The 18,002-nt window shown below is 38.4% G+C and overlaps 1 protein-coding gene across 24 annotated transcripts in view; it reads left to right on the top strand.

Moving 5' to 3' along the window:
• CDK19 (cyclin dependent kinase 19) overlaps positions 1–18,002 on the top strand; it is a 205,404-nt gene that overhangs the window by 56,233 nt on the left and 131,169 nt on the right. For 22 of the 24 annotated variants that reach the window (XM_016956150.3, XM_063812625.1, XM_016956149.3 and 19 more), the window contains one exon: positions 13,853–13,928. In XM_016956150.3, coding sequence (XP_016811639.2) covers positions 13,853–13,928 — 76 coding nt within the window. Of the gene's footprint in view, positions 1–13,254; positions 13,374–13,852; positions 13,929–18,002 lie in introns of those variants that run through there. The other 2 variants (XM_063812633.1, XM_054686903.2) reach the window with 2 other exon arrangements.

The following is an 18,002-nucleotide window of genomic DNA, read 5'->3' as shown; positions in this document are numbered from 1 at the left end:
GTATTGGATAGTATTACTTTTTGTTTTAATGTTGATTTAATGGTAAATGGAAAAATGCTGTTGCCCTCCATAAGTTCCCAGTTGATTGGCTCATTATTGTTGGTATTTATTCTGCTTTGGCAGTAGCTTTCTTTTCCTAACTTCTTGTTTTTCAGCTTTTTAGTGACTAGAATTTGGTCTTGGGTTGGCATTTCTATGAAATGGATCATTTAACGAGGTCAGGTTAACCTGACCTTTCATACAGATGAATTCAGGTCAATTTATATGGAAACTTTTAAAAGAAAATGATTATTATACAAGTAGTTAATATTCATTATGGAAAAATCAAAAAGTATAGATAAGCATAAAGAAGGAAATAAAATTATCTCCAGTGTTAATATTTTATTTTACTTATTTATTTATTTTTTAGAGCTGGGTTTTGCTATAATGCCCAGGTTGGCCTTGAACTGCTGGGCTAGAGTGCAATGGTGCGATCATAGCTCACTGCAACTTCGAACTCCCAGGATCAAGCTATCCTACTGCTGCAGCCTCCTGAGTAGCTGGGACTGCAGGCATGTGCTACTATGCCTGGCTAATTTACATATATATATATATATATATATATATATATATATTTTTTTTTTTTTTTTTAAGACGGAGTCTCACTCTGTTGCCCAGGCTGGAGTGCAGTGGTGCCATCTCGGCTCACTGCACGCTCCACCTCCTGGGTTCACGCCATCCTCCTGCCTCAACCTCCCGAGTAGCTGGGACTACAGGCACCCGCCACCATGCCTGGCTAATTTTTTTTTTTGTATTTTTAGTAGAGATGGGGTTTCACCGTGTTAGCCAGAATGGTCTCGATCTCCTGACCTCGTGATCCGCCTGCCTTGGCCTCCCGAAGTGCTGGGATTATAGGCGTGAGCCACCATGCCCGGCCAAAATATTTTTTTAGTTTTTGTAGAGACAGGGTCTTGCTACGTTGACCAGGCTGGTCTCAAACTCCTGGGTTCAAGTGATCCTCCTGCCATGGCCTCCCTAAGTGCTAGGATTACAGGCATGGGCCATTATACCTGGCCCATCATTTTTTTTTTGATTTATTTTTCATTGATATTTATATTTGAGATGATTTCATGAAGACTTAAATCTTAAAATGCACCTAAGGGGAGCAGATTTTTGATTCAGTACTGTCTGATCTGATGATCTAGCTCTATCTGATCTGACAGGGTGGGATTTAAGAATGGCAAAATATATATATTTTTCTCCTTCCCTCCAGAAGGAGGTACTTGCTTTTAGGTGAATTTCTAGATATAATTACCTTTACAATAAAAATACTGATGTTTGATCATCACTGTCATTTTAATTTTATTTTTCAGAATATATATATTTTTATCTTTGGAGTGTAGTTAAAAGACAGTTTTCTAGATTTTCTTATTACTGTGAAAATATTTTTTTAAATGACCAAGACTAATGAACAAGTTTATTTTGGTAACATGTTTAGTTCCTACTGTTTGCAAAGTACTTAGCTCCTAGAGAATATACAGAAATGAGCAAGATAGTCTCCTTCCTCATTTGGGGATGGGGTAAGGGAGATGAATCAATTCTAACTAATTATAATAAAATATGGTAAGGTCCTTGAGAGAGTATTGAACAAAGCGCTTGCTCTACTAGTGATGCTCTCACAAATGTCATTAACTGTTAAATTCGATGAGCTCTTTTCCATTCTCTCCTATTTGACCTTGCTTCTACATTTGACACTTTTGCCCACCTACCCTTTAATGCCTGTTTCTTTGCTTCTGTACACCCCTTTCTTATTGTTTTTCATTGTTTTTCTTTTTAACTCCTTTTTGTTGCGGGGAGGTGGGGGACAGGGTCTTGCTCTGTAGCTCAGGCTGGAGTGTGGTAGCGCAAACATGACTCACTGCAGCCTCAACCTCTTGGGCTCAAGCGGTCCCCAACCTCAACATCCTGAGTAGCTGGGACCACAGGTGAGCACCACCATGCACAGCCAATTTTTAAATTTTTTTTAGAGATGGGGTCTTGCCACGTTGCCCAGGCTGGTCTCAAAACTCCTGGCTTCAAGCAATTCTCCCACCTTGGCCTCCTAAAGTGCTGGGATTACAGATGTGAGCCACCATACTCGGCCTTCTCTTTAACTCTTTAACTGCTGCTTATTAGTTATTTCTCTCTTCAATTTTGTTATTAAGAAAAGTTTTGTAAAAGCAGAAAAGTTTACTTTAGAACAGTGAACACCTACATTCAGCTGCCTTGAATGCCTAGGTTCAATTGTTATTATCTTTCTATAAGTGCTTTATCTCTATGTACATATATGAATGGTTTTTGATGTACTTGAACAACCTGAAATTAATTTGTTGTTGTCATTACATGTCACACACAAATAGCTGAACCTATATCTCTTAAGAATAAGAACATTTGCTTGCATTACCATACCATTATCCTATATTTGACAGTTAATAAAAATTAAAAAATAAAATTAACCATATCATAATAATATTATGTAAATTCTGGTTCATAATTAAATTTCCCCAGGTGTCCCACAAGTAAACTTTTATAGCTATTTTTATTTGAACCACAATTTAGTCAAGTATTTCATGCATAGTATTTGATTGTTATATGCTTTGAGTCTCTTTTCATCTAGGTTATCCTTTTTTATGGCTCTCCTTTTCTAAGGGGAGGGGAGTCAACCCAATTTTCTTAGCGTATCCCACATCCAGATTTGCTACTATCAGGGAATTTTAATAGTTTCCCTTTCTTCAGCCTTTTGTAGGATGGTGTTTACTGAAGAAGGGCGCCTGTGGCATGGGTGCTGTGAATGGGTTATGGGTCCTGTTAATTAATCCTCTAAATTCTTCGGCAACTAGTGGGGTTTAGGGCAGTGGAAGCCCATGGGTCCTTTTCTCTCTGCCCATGTGTGGTTTTGTCTGTTTCTACCCTGGTGTCCAGAGTAGAAATAATAGCATTATGTGAGTGCCATCATGTGAAAGAGGTTTGGTTGCACTGACCACTATCTTTAGCCCTTTGATTCTGTGTTCTTTCCCTTTGTGATCACAGTTACTTCTGTGGTTTTAACAGTCACCTCTATGGAGATGTTCTCTTTTCTGAACTCCAGTTCTGTTATTTTCTTTCATTCATATTCTACTGCCTCTTCAGTTGCTACTTCAAAATCAACATGTCCAAAATGAATTTATTCTCTACTTCCAAACTAGCCCATTGTCAGTATTATTTTTTCTTTTTTGTAAATGGACTTAATTTCACTGAGACAACACTTTGACTAGAAATCTCAGTTACCTTCAGCTGTTCTTTTGGCTGTCTGCCCAAGAAACATATATATACACATACACACACACACGTAAATATACACATACATATATACACAAACATGTGCACACATATGCATACATATTCATTAAATATTTCTTGAATGCCTACAATGTACCTAAATATATTTGGCCACAGTAGATAATTTTTTTTTTTTTTTAAGACAGGGTCTTGCCCAGGCTGGAGTGCAGTGGCGCAATCTTGGCTCACTGCAACCTCCACTTTCCTGGCTCAAGTGATCTTCCAGCCTCAGCCTCCTGAGTAGCTGGGACCAAGGGGCGAGCCACCACACCCAGCTCATTTTTGTACGTTTTTTTTTTTTTTTTTGAGACAGAGTCTCGCTCTGTCTCCCAGGCTGGAATACAATGGTGCAATCTTGGCTCATTGCAACCTCTGCCTCCCGAGTTCAAGTGATTCTCCTGCCTTAGCCTCCTGAGTAGCTGAGACTACAGACATGCACCACCATGCCCAGATAATTTTTGTATTTTTAGTAGAGACAGGGTTTCACTATGTTGGCCAGGCTGGTCTTGAACTTCTAACCTCAGGTGATGTGCCTGCCTCAGCCTCCTAAATTGCTGTGATTGCAGGCGTGTGCCACGCCTAGCTAATTTCGTATTTTTAGTAGAGACAGAGTTTCACCATGTGGCCCAGGCTGGTCTTGAACTCCTGATCTCAGTGATCTGCCTGCCTTGGTCTCCCAAAGTGTTGGGATCACAGGCATGAGCCACCGCATCTGGCCATAATAGATATATATTTTTTTTCTCTGAAATGCCTCTTGAGTCCATTCCCTCCATTCTGACTACATTTACTCTAATTTTGGCCCTCATCCACCCTCCTCAAACTTCTACATTGATCCCCCTGCCTCTGGCTTTAAATCTTCTGATCTACCCTGCATACTATCTACTTACTGAGAATACCTGTTTGATCATGTTTCTCTTGCTGGAAAACCTCTGATGGCTTTCGATAGTACAGGAAAAGTGCCAAGTTTTCAGCATACCATACAAAACTATGCTGATTCTGTCTGCTTTGCTCTTTTCTTTTGTTTTTTCACCTCTTGTATTCTAGCTGTATTTGTCTTTGGCTAATTGCTTGGATATAGCATGGATCTTAATCTTTGGACTTTGTCCACACGTTTCTGGTGTCTATAAGGCCCTGTCCTTTCCTCCTTTGCTCAGTGAAATCCTGCTTATCTCTCAGGACCCACTCAAATGTTCCTTTGAAAATTGTTTACCTGATAGCAGTCCCTGTCTATCCCCTCCACCACAACCAAGCCCTTCTATTCACTCATTATCTGATGTTCTTTTCATGTTTTTCTGTTATAGCATTTATTAGATTGTACCCTTTGCTTGTGTGTCTCTCTGTATAAAGACTCACAAGGGGCTAGGCATGGTGGCTCACGCCTATAATCCCAGCACTTTGGGAGGTGAGGCAAGCGGGTCACCTGAGGTCAGGAGTTCGAGACCAGCCTGGCCAATATAGTGAAACCCCATCTCTACCAAAAATACAAAAATTAGCTGAGCATGGTGGTGCATGCCTGTAGTCCCAGCTACTTAGGAGGCTGAGGCAGCAGAATAGCTTGAACCTGGGAGGCGGAGGTTGTAGTGAGTTGAGATTGTGCCACTGCACTCCAGCCTGGGCAACAAGAGCGAAACTTCATCTCAAAAAAAAAAAAAAAAAAAAAAAGATTCACAAGGGAAGGGATCAGCTCTTTCTGAAACTCCATCTCAAAAAAAAAAAAAAATTCACAAGGGAAGGGATCAGCTCTTTCTTCCTCCTGTTCCTGGAACCTAGCACAGTGCTTGACACATATTATGTGCTTAGTAACATATTTCTGAAATAAATGCCTCACATCACTTATTATATTACCTTCTGTAGCAAGTAAGTCTGACTTAAGATTCATGAATTCTCAGAGTAAGATAGTGTTTTCTATAAAAAATTTAGTTTAGGCCAGGCAGGGTGGCTGACGCCTGTAATCCCAGCACTTTGGGAAGCCAAGGCGGGCGCATCACGAGGTCAGGAGATCGAGGCCATCCTGGCCAACATGGTGAAACCCTGTTTCTACTAAAAATGCAAAAAAATTAGCTGGGCATGGTTGCGCATGCCTGTAATCCCAGCTACTTGGGAGGCTGAGGCACGAGAATCGCTTGAACCTAGGAGGCAGAGGTAGCATTGAGCTGAGATTGAGCCACTGCACTCCAGCCTGGTGACAGAGCGAGACTCCGTCTTGAAAAAAAAAAAATTTAGTTTAACTAAATATTTACTAATGATTGCAGTCTATTAATCATTAATGTTTTAAGCCTAAGCCTTAAAAGTAATGCCTGAAGTCTTAAGCATTACTGCAGATACATTTTTTAAAAATTCATTTCCCAGCAATAAGAATTTGCCATTTTTAGGCCAGGTGCGATGTCTCAGGCCTGTAATCCCAACACTTTGTGAGGTGGAGATGGGAGGATTGCTTGAGCCCAGGAGTTTGAGATCAACCTGGGTAACATAGCGAGACCCTGTCTTAAAAAGTAAAAAATAAATAATTAGCTGGGTGTGATGACGTGTGCCTGTAATCCCAGCTACTTGGGAGGCTGAGGCGGGAGGATTGCTTGAGCCTGGGAGGTTGGGGCTGCAGTGAGCCATGATTACACCACTGCACTCCAACCTGGGTGACAGAGCAATACCCTGTCTAAAAAAAAAAAAAAAAATTTGCCAATTTTAGAAACAAATTAAGCATTAAATATTGATGATATGTAGTAATATATTTACCAATGCAACATTGAACTTGAGATTTTGGAAGTGCACTGACAGTTCAAGTAGTTGTTGACTAAAAAGTAAGAAGCTTGGGGAAATTTTATCAACATATCCTAATTAATAAGATTTGAAGCATTAGTGGACCACTGGTGAAGTATATTGATGTGCAAATTCAATTCAGTGAATTGTTGTTTTTCATTAAAACTCTCCAAGATATGGTTGCATACAAATGTCAACTAAATATGAACACCTTAAAAAAAAAGAAATTATACAATTAATTCATCAATGAAAACATTATTCTAAGCCAAGCATTGTGGTTCACCCCTCTAATCCCAGCACTTTGGGAGGCCAAGGCAGGAGGATCTCTTGAGCCTAGGAGTTTGAGACCAGCCTGGGAAACATAGTGAGACCCCATCGCTACAAAAAAAAAAAAAAAAAAAAAAAATCCAGGTGTGGTGGTGCACACCTATAGCCTCAGCTACTCTGAAGCTGAGGTGAGAGGATTGCTTGAGTCTGGGAGGTCGAGGCTGTAGTGAGCCATGATCGCGCTACTGCACTCCAATCTGAGTGACAGAGACCTTGTCTTAAAAAAAAGAAAACATTATTCTAGTTGTTTTGAAAGTTTTTTTTGGCCAAACTAATAGGGATTTCTAAAATTTTATAATTTTAGAGCTTTTAAAATACTAAATATTTATCTGACTTGGAATTCTAAATGAAGGAAATAGTGTATAATGAAGATCATTTTTAAGAGAAAGATAACTAGCTAGGTGTGGTGGCTCATGCCTGTAATCCTAGCACTTTGAGAGGCCAAGGTGGGCGGATTGCTTGAGCCCAGGAATTCGAGACCAGCTTGGGCAACGTGGCACAACCCTGTCTCTACAAAAAGTACAAAAAATTAGCCTGGTGTGGTGGAGCATGCCTGTAATTCCAGCTACTTGGGAGGCTGAGGTGGGAGGATCATCTGAGCCCGGAGGTCGAGGCTGCAGTGAGTTGAGGTCGTACCACTGCCTTCCAACCTGGGGGCCAGAGTGAAGCTCTGTCTAAACAAACAAACAAACAAATAAAAAACCAAAAACAAACAAAAAAACCCCGAGATAACTAGTCAATCAGTTTGTAAGAAAAAGGAGTAGGCTAGGTCAGTGGCTCATACTTGTAATTTCAGTACTTTGGGAGGCCAGGAAGGAGGATTGCTTGAGGTCAAGAGTTTGGGACCAGCTTGGGCAACATAGTGAGACCCTGTCTCCATACATACACAAAAACAGGAGTAAATAAAGGTAGTCTTTCTAAGAAATGAAAGCAAAGACATAATCAAACTGTTGTCACGTTTTCATGTTGCGAGGGAATTCTTAAGTTGAATAAAGAAGAATAGTACTGTATTTTGGTGATGTTTAGAGATGGAATAGGTGAAATATTTGGTGGATGAAAGCATAATTTTTGAAGCACATTTTTGTCAGAAAAGGAAAGGAAAGCATAAAGAGTGTGCTAGTATTATCTGACATCATTCATTAATAAGAGGAAAACAAAATAATAGCAGTACCTTATGTTGGAAGATTTTAAATGTTTCAGAATTACTTTAAAAGACTATTATTCAAACTAGAAAAATTCTTGATATTAAAGTGTTATGACATTGAACTATTTATAAATGAAATGGAAAGATGTCTGGGATTTGTTTCAAAATAATTAAGAAAAGTGGAGGCAGTAGAAATAAGGCTGTCCATGAGTTGATAATTGTGGGATGGGTACATGCAGCATTACTGTCATTTATTTATTTATTTTTGAAAATTTTCATCATAAAAAATTTAAATATGTTATTATGTAATAAAGAATACTGTTTCCAAATAAGGGATCATTGCTACTAGGCTGGCTGAATATTGGGCTCATGATGATACTGAATAATTCAGAATGATACCCATATGAAACAAGATGTTTTTTTTTTTTTGTTATTTCAAATTTTTATTCCACATTGTGTTTTAAAATTATTTTTCCATGTTGTGGAAGCCTCCTACTCGGCTAAGCCAAATCATCACATAATAAAGGAAAGGGATACAACATTGATTTATTTCATCATTCTTCTTGAAGAAAAAAATAGTTGGCTCAGATGTCATATGATTTGAAGAATGTCTTTTTTTTTTTTTTTATCTGACCAATGGATGCACATCACATAGTTTGAAGAATGTCTTATTAGTAACACCTAGTTGTAAAAACTGGTAATACTGTCTTATTTTAGATACTGTATTTCTGATGATTTCATGATTTGAATTCGACTCATAAGGTTTAGAAAAAGCAAACTTCATAGAATTGTTTGTCTTCTAAGGCAGTGGTCTCCAACCTTTTTGGGACCAGGGACGGGTTTCGTGGAAGACAGTTTTTCCACAGACCCAGCAGGGTGGGGATGGTTTCAGGATGATTCAAGTGCATTACATTTATTTTGCACTTTATTTGTGTTATTATTACACTGTAGTATATAATGAAATACAACTCACCATAATGTAGAATCAGCAGGAGTCCTGTGCTTGCTTTCCTGCAACTAGATGGTCCCATCTGGGGGTGATGGGAGACAGTGACAGAACATCAGGCATTAGATTCTCATAAGGAGCACGCAACCTGTCTCTTGCACGTGCAGTTCACAGTAGGTTTTGCACTTCTATGAGAATCTAATGCCGCCACTGATCTGACGGGAGGTGGAGCTCAGGTGGTAATGGGTGTGATGGAGAGTAGCTGTAAATACAGATGAAGCATTGCTTGCTCGCCCACCACTCACCTCCAGCTGTTCAGCCCTGTTCCTAACAGGCCACCAACTGGTAGGGATCTGTGGGCCAAGTGTTGAGGACCCTGTTCTAAGGGATATGAAAGAGAAGTATTGGGCTGGGTGTGGTGGCTCATGCCTGTAATCCCAGCACTTTGGGAGTTCAAGGTGGGTGGATGGCTTGAGGCCGGGAGTCGAGACCAGCCTGGCAACATAGTGAAACCCTATCTCTACCAAAAATACAAAAATTAGCTGGGCGTGGTGGCATGCGCCTGTAATCCCAGCTACTCCAGAGGCTGAGGCAGGAGAATTGCTTGAACCAGGAAGCGGAGGTTGCAGTGAAGCCAAGATTGCACCACTGCACTCTAGCCTGGGTGACAGAGTGAGACTCTGTCTCAGAAAAGAAAAAGAGAAGTATCTTCAGAACTGTTTCCTTCCCTTCCTCCCTCCCTCCAGTTCTTTCCTGGGCACTCAAAAGTCTTCTTATCTATGTGCTACTTCCTCTAGGCAATATCATCACATCTATGGATTCAAACCTTTCAGTCTGAAACTCTGCTATAGTAGACCCTTAGTAAATAAATATCTTCAGGACATCTCCTTTTTGAACTTCCGAGATATTTTCATTTTTGGTTGGGGTTTCTTTCTATATAAAGGAATCATTTATAAGCTACAGAATCTTCTGAGATCTGATATGAACCTTGTTCTTAGTGGCATCATCCTTGCATCAGCCAAGCTCAAAACCTCAGACTCATCTTTGACTCTTCCTTCTCAATCTTTTCTGTTCATTTGGTCCCATCAATTCCTCCTTTAAAATGACTATCACAGGTGTCCCTTCTTTTCTCCTGTCTTATTACCCCTCTGTCATGAAGAATTGGAAGAGCTGGTCTTAGCTCTGCCTCTGGCTGCTGGCCTAGTTTCTTCATCACTGAAGTGAACAGATTATACAGGATTGTCTTAGATCCCTTTCAGAGCTAACATTCTGTTCTACTCATCCAGGTTTTCACCTTCTCACACTTACATCACAGTAACTTCCTAATTGTTTTTCATCCCTTTAATCTTAGTCCTGTCTAATAAGATTAACCTTCATATGTAATTTTCATTGCTTTTAGGATAAAATCTTAGGTTTCCAGGTCTTCATTTAGGTCATGTCATCATTTCTTTGGTTAATGGTGTGATCATTTGGCTGGGCGCAGTGGCTCACGCCTATAATCCAAGCACTTTGGGAGGCCAAGGCGGGCGGATCACCAGGTCAGGAGTTCGAGACCAGCCTGGCCAACATGGTGAAACCCCCATCTCTACTAAAAATACAAAAATTATCTGGGTGTGGTGGCGGGCACCTGTAGTCCCAGCTACTCTGGAGGCTGAGGCAGAAGAATGCTTGAACCTGGGAGGCGGAGGTTGCACTGAACTGAGATCATGCCACTGCACTCCAGCCTGGGCAACAGAGCAAGACTCTGTCTCAAAAAAAAAAAAAAAAATAGTGTGGTCATTCATACGATGAGGCAAAATAATGATTTCTATTTTTTGCACAGATGTGTGCTTTTTATATTTTCTACTCTCTGTAGAATTGTTTGCATCAAAAATTTTCCAGAGCCAGGAGGGCGCGGTGGTACAGGCCTGTAATCCTAGAACTTTGGGAGGCCGAGGTGGGCGGATCACTTGAGTTCAGGAGTTCGAGACCAGCCTGGCCAATATGGCGAAACCCCATCTTTACAAAAAATACAAAAATTACCTGGGTGTGTGGTACGTGCCTGCATTCCCAGCTACTTGGGAGGGTGAAGTGGGAGGATCATCTGAGCCCATGAAGTTGACACTGCAGTGAGCCCAGATCATGCTACTGTACTTCAGCCTGGGGGACACATTTGTCTCAAAAAAAAAAGGAACATAGTGTCTCAGATGGAAGACCTAATAGAATTGGTCTGTGTCAAATTTATTTGTTCTATTTTGTTACGTAATGTTCACATCAAACAATTGTTTTTCATTGTGACTGCTGAGAGTGAAGTTTTCATGGTGTTGCTACATGTTATAGACATATAGAAGAAACATCTTGATATTTAAAAATTCTATATAGCATTTATCCATGTTTATAGTACAAATACATGTATTTTTAATTCTTCTGGATGCATTTAGTAAATTCCTCTGATTAATTTCAATATGCAGTTGCTCTAATCATACTATCTAATATACACGAAAATGTAGAAAACAGTTTCTCTGAAGGCTTTGGAATTGCTTTGTCTATGTTATTTAGAAATAAAAGTAATTTGGAAATGAAATAGTTTTAAGGAGGAACTAAGCTGCCTCTAAAAGCTGGATTATCATAGCAGTGTAGGCTAGGCAGGTTCACCTGCTTTTCAGCTTTGTCATGTAAAATAAAAAATTGTTCTTTTATGATATTTAATATTACATGTGCCTGAAACATCTAAGCTGTGAGGTATGAATTCCTCTACTTGGAGAAACTCCTGGAGAGGGGCACTCACGTGGGATGAGAGCAATAAAGCTTCCCTGTCTCATGTGCCTAATCATTGAAATATTTCTAGACGTTGTGTTAAAGGATGCATGTTTTGTCTTCAGACTAAGGTGTTGGCATATGCCCAAAGATTGGCATTCACGTAGTACAGTGCCAAGAAGTCCCATATGCCCTCTGGGACCTTGCAACTTCTTCATATGGTGAACCTTAGAGATGCCGCATCATCACTTACCATCTGACAGTTAGTTTACAAAGAGAAATAGTAATGATATATGTACTTTCTTTCATTCTCAATTTAAATGTTGCGAATAAATCTTAAAATTGCAAATTTTTTAGTATTTAGCAGGTGGAAGTTATATTTAAACTTATTAAGTGAAATAATTACTGGGTTTGTTCCTTGTTCCTGTCCACATAATTTAGAGTAAAAGGCCTATGCTCAGTCTCTTCTGTTCAAGCTTTCAAATTCCTTTGACAGCCTGGATGTGAAATTCAAAAGCCATTAATTTGATGTGTTAATTTTGCACTTTTTGACTTACTGCAAAGATCCTATAGTTTCCATAGCAACTATAACCTATCCAGATTGTGTAATATTCTTTACAGTATTAAAAATAAAACTATGCAATTACATGAGCTTCTGGACTACTTTGTCTAGGGGAACTGAGGATTGAAATGTTTCTGTTGAAAAAATTATAGTTTCATGTGAAAAATTTTTTAGAAAGCTTTTATAATTTTGTTTCAAGAATACATCAAACTTAAATATTTAGCAATAGATACCTGATAGATAACTTAATTATTAAATGTATAAAATTTACATCGTAAGCATTGTGTTGAGCTTCTCAGGCACATGTGCTCTCACTCATGTACCCACAAATACATTTAAGGCACAGGAGGGACACTTGGCTTTGATTACATTCAATCACCTGCAGTTTATGCTTTTTAATGGCTTCTGAGTGGTCTGAAAAAGTCTAGTTTTATGTCTGGGCAAAAAACAGGATGGAGAAAAAGGAAAAAATGATCATTTAAACTTTCCTTATTTTTGACTTTGCTTTTTAAAACATGCCTGAGCTATCACTTTGAAAATACTAAAGATTGTTTTAGTAGGTATTCTCAGAGTATCAATTTATTTTGGCTTTTTAAAGGCAATATAATATTAGCACTAAAGTTAGTTGACATAACTTCCTATATCTTAACGTAACTGTTGTTAATTTTTTGTATTGCCTTCAACATATTTGTAGATGTATATTTTTATATAGTATAATTTGTGTATTTTCTCAGTAGTATATGGTAAATATTTTCCACGTTTCTAATGACCTTCTAGCCATCATTTAAAAAAATTGCATCATAGTCCATCTTGTTGACGTACCTAGTATGTTTTATTTGTCAAAATACTGTTTAATTATTTCCTGAATGCTATCTGTTGGAAGAAAAATGGATATAATTTTCAAACTCATTGTGAGGGAAAGTAACCATAACTCAATTATTTGCTTGAAGATGATTGTGAAAATCTTCAAAAGGGATTTAAAATGGTGTTTTAAAGTGTGGATTTTGAATAACATCCTAAACTGCTCTATCTGCAGGTAAACATAGAATGGGGAAAATGAGGAATAGCTAAGACAGATGTGGCACTACTTTGGCGCTATATTTGACAAAAACATCATGACATGGTGATACTTTGCTGAGGCTCTAATATGATCAAAAGACAAAACTTGGAAGGCATGGATTTAACTTCTCTTATAAGAACAGCTCACAATATGAACTATAGTTATGACATTCAGCTGAGACCTTTGTGTGGCTGGTTCTGGTATCAGCACCCTTGAGAATGCTTACTGTACTTACTGTATTGTACTAGCTGCTTATCTCATACTGTTAATATTTTAACAGAATGTTTCACTAGATTTTGAACTGCTGTATTCTCTTGGTTAAGCAACTTAGTAACTGTTGGGATTTCCCAGGATTCCTAATACTATGTCCATTGTTTGAAAAATCCACTTTAACTACTGGGTTTCTCCTAGTGTTCCTGAGAATGACATGTTGGTGGCTAGAGCTTTGAAATCTTTAAAAGGCTTTTGATTGAGGTCCTCGGGCTTTTGAATGTCCCCATGCTAGGTGAGATACAGTGTGTTTTAGTGGGTTATCATTCCTATAAAGCTTCTTATACTATGAAATTACTTTAAATGAATCTGGGAGTTTATGTCTGTCAGTTTTTTATAGCGAATGTCTATAACAGAATGCTTTTGTTGACTCCAGATAATTAAGACAGGAGTGGAATTATCTTGCAATATGTTTGAGTTTATATTTATGCTTGTTTACTCTTTGAAACTAGTGCTGTGTTTAGTATCCTGTTCTGTTTCAATTTTGAATTTTGTGTTTTCGCTGTGTCTGATGTTTTCGTTGTGACATGAATTTCTTTTGGTATCTCATATTTCTGTAGTTGAAATATTATCAAAAATAATAAGCAATACATGGTATAATGAGAGTGTTTACATATCACTGAGAAATTAAGTGCATTTCCATTGTTTTTGTAGTTATAATTTTGAATCTGAAAGTGATATATGGAAAAATGATGTTTTTTTGTTTATGTGCAGAAAAGATGAAAAGGAATATGCATTGAAGCAAATTGAAGGCACAGGAATATCCATGTCGGCTTGTAGAGAGATTGCAGTAAGTGGATACAAATACAGTTATTTATTTTATTATTGATATTGGGTGATGATTTATTTTAATATAAAAGAGTTTCATTAATATATATAATGAATGTTTATTTTACATATGTTAGTTTAAGAATATTTTATGTAGAGTGAGAAAATCTGCATAAACTTTTTATTTTATTTTTAAATTTTGAGACAGGATCTCATTTTGTTGCCCAGGCTGGAGTCCACTGCAGCGTGAACCTCCTAGGCTCAAGCGATCTTCCTGCCTTAGCCTCTCAAGTAGCTGGGATTACAGGCATGTGCCACCACACCTGGCTAATTTTTTAATTTTTTTGTAGAGAAGAGGTCTCCTTGTGTTGCCTAGGTTGGTCTCAAACTTCTGGGCTCAAATGATCCTCTCTCCGTGGCCTCCCAAATTGCTGGAATTAAAGGTGTGAGCCACCATGTGTAGCCCATAAACTTTTTAGTTACTTGAAAGTCATCTTTGAATATCCTCTTAATGATATTTAAGATTTGTGATCTCAGAAATACTGAACAAAATGATTTAATTTATTAAAATTGTGATGGACTTTTATTTTAATTAGTAATTTAATTAATGTCTATTTTTCTGTAGCTTTAGGACTAATAAGGTCTTTATAGAGGAAGGGGTCATACTATTAAATCTTATTCATTTTAAATACTATTTCTGAAATATATAATATAGTGAGATGTTATTAGTCACCAGAAAATAAGACCATTATAATAATAGGATAATCCCTTAAAGAAAATAGTTCCCTGTTTTGGTCTTTATGTATCATACTAGTACATTTAAGAAATGATTGTTCACAAGAATACTAAACATTTAATGAGTGTGTACTAGATACCAGGCTTACTAAATGGTTTCAAGTATTAATTCACTTAATTTTCACAACAATATGTGAAATAAAATTTTAATATCCCCATTTTACAGATCAGAAAACAGAGGCAAAACTAATTATAGCTCGGAAGCCTTACTATTATATTACCTTATTTTAGTTCTTCAGTAAAGATTGCTAATTAGGGCTTTACCATAATATCACATCTATTACAGACGTTTGTCTCTAAATTGTTAGAAATTTATTTAAATAATTGTTACTTAATAATTGTTAAATAATTATATTGTCCATATCCATTAGGGATTTCTGTCTCTAATTTAATAACTATTACATATATTGCCCACAGTTCCATGTTTCTGCTTCACCTGCATGGAAACACTCCTTCATTGCTTTTAGTCATAAGAAGTGTGGTGCGAAGAACACATGGGGTGGGAAATCTCTAGACCTGGATGTCTGTCTGCCTTAGTAGCTAAGTAGTGATCAGTTCCAGTTTCATCTGTTAAATAAGGGAACTATTAGGTCTCTTCTAATCATACCTTCTTTAATTCTAGAATGGGAGCCTCTCCCTGGACTGTGCGTACTTTGAGGGGCAGACCTTGTCTTTTTATCTCTAGTTCCTACCATAGAGTCTGACATAGCAAGTGTGCCATAAATGTTTCTTGAATAAATAAATGAATGAACAGAATGAAAAAATTCTACCAGTGGTCCATGATTCTAAGTTTGTGTTACTTTTATTTTTAAATTTTTTTTTAGAGACAAGGTCTTGCTCTGCCACCCAGGCTGGAGTGCAGTGGCTTAATCATATCTCACTGTAACCTTGAACCCCTGGCCTCAAGCAATCCTGCCTTGGCCTCCCAAAGTGCTGGGATTGCAGGCTTGAGCCACCATGCTTGGACCTATGTTTGCTTTAGGATGCAAATTGTTTGAAAAAATTCTAATTTGGTGATTTTCCATTGATTATAAAGTGGTATTTGTGGCTGGGCATGGTGGCTCACACTTATAATCCCAGCACTTTGGGAGGCTGAGGGGGGTGGATCACCTGAGGTCAGGAGTTCGAGACCAGCCTGACCAATATGGGGAAATCCCACCTCTACTGAAAATACAAAAATTAGCTGGGTGTGGTGGCATGCGCCTGTAGTCCCAGTTACTCGGGAGGCTGAGACAGGAGAATTGCTTGAACCTAGGAGGTTCAGTGAGCTGAGATTGTGCCACTGCACTCTAGCCTGGGTGAAAGAGCGAGACTCTGTCTCAAAAAAAAAAAAAATGTGGGGAGGTGTTTGTAATGTTTTACCAGATAAGCATTTGGTAAGTGATTTGTCACATTTTAAAATCCTTACATGTTATTATATCAACCAATATAAATATTATTGGTGGGCTATTTTTCTATGTTAGAGTACCATAATTTAGCACAGCATTTTCAGCCCTACCTTCCATGAATTAATTGGGTAAATAGCTGAAATTTTAGGTATTGATTAATAGGAAGTGATAACCCAATTATAAATGTCCTTTTTGAAACAGAGACTTCTATGTGCCAAGGAATCCATGGGCATGTGTGTCTTTATATAAATTTGGAATGTGATGGAGAAACTTAACTCTTAAAATCTGTTACAGCCTTCATTCTTTTTTTTTTGTAGGAGACAGAATCTCGCTCTGTCACCCAGGCTGGGTTGCAGTAGTGCAATCTTGGCTCAGTGCAATTTCCGCCTTCTGGGTTCAAATGATTCTCCTGCCTCAGCCTCCCAAATAACTGGGATTACAGGCGTGCACCACCATGCCCAGCTCATTTTTTGTATTTTAGTAGAGACAGGGTTTCACCAAGTTGGCCAGGCTGGTCTTGAACACCTGACCTCAAGTGATCCACCCGCCACAACCTCCCAAAGTGCTGTAGTTACAGGCATGAGTCACCACTCTCAGCCATAGCCTTCATATTCTTATTGAGAGTTTGCCTAATAGAACTTTAGAAAGTGTGCAGTTTCTAGATTGAATAGCATTTTATCAGTACCCTAAATACTTAACCCCAACATGATAGGGATTTTCACACAAGTTTACCATGGATGGTATTGCACAGTGACTGTGCACATATGTCTTATACATTAAGCCCACTAACACAATTTTATAATTATTGTTTTATTGGGGGAACCAGCTCCTAATATTTCAACGTATGTTCTTTCTATTTTCTGTAAGTGTCGGCCGGTCTGAGAAATAAAGAGAAAGAGTACCAAGAGAGGAATTTTACAGCTGGGCCTCTGGGGGTAACATCACATATCGGTAGGTCTGTGATGTCCCCTGAGCCGCAAAACCAGCAAGTTTTTGTTAGGGATTTTAAAAGGGGAGGGGGTATACATACAGGGAGTAGGTCACAAAGATCACATGCTTCAAAGGGCAATAAAGATCGCAAGGCAAGGGCAAAATTAGAATTACTGATGAGGGTCTATGTCCCGCTGTGCACGTATTGTCTTGATAAACATCTCAACAGAAAACAGGATTCGAGAGCAGAGATCTGGTCTAACCAAAATTTACTGGGCTGTAATTTCCCAATCCTAGTAAGCCTGAGGGTACTGCAGGAGACCAGGGCGTATTTCATTCCTTATCTCAACTGCATAAGACAGACACTCCCAGGTGGCCGTTTATAGACCTCCCCCCAGGAATGCATTCTTTCCCCAGGGTATTCCTTGCTGGGAAAAGATTTCAGCAATATCTCTCCTACTTGCACGTCCGTTTATAGGCTCTCTGCAAGAAGAAAAATATGGCTCTATTCTGCCCGACCCCGCAGGCAGTCAGACCTTGTGGTTTTCTTCCCTTGTTCCCTGAAAATCGCTGTTATTCTGTTCTTTTTCAGGGTGCACTGATTTCATATTGTTCAAACACACGTTTTACAATCTATTTGTACAATAGTGGTCCTGAGGTGATGTACATTCTTGGCTTACGAAGATAACGGGATTAAGAGATTAAAGTACAGACAGACAAGAAATTATAAGAGTATTATTTGGGAACTGATAAATGTCCATGAAATCTTCACAATTATGTTCAGAGATTGCAGTAAAGACAGGTGTAATAAATTATAAAAGTATTAATTTTGGGGACTGGTAAATGTCCATGAAATCTTCACAATTTATGTTCCTCTGCTGCGGCTCCCTCCTTTTGGGGTCCCTGACTTCCCGCAACATTGTTTTATGTATTTGTCCTTTACATCATATTGAAGAAAAGAGTTACAGACAAAAATACATTTA

This window comes from Pan troglodytes, chromosome 5 (genome assembly GCF_028858775.2).
Source record: "Pan troglodytes isolate AG18354 chromosome 5, NHGRI_mPanTro3-v2.0_pri, whole genome shotgun sequence".
Taxonomy (NCBI): Eukaryota; Metazoa; Chordata; class Mammalia; order Primates; family Hominidae; genus Pan; species Pan troglodytes.
The sequence above is the reverse complement of the archived record's forward strand: the minus strand, read 5'-3'. Positions and strand labels throughout refer to the sequence as shown.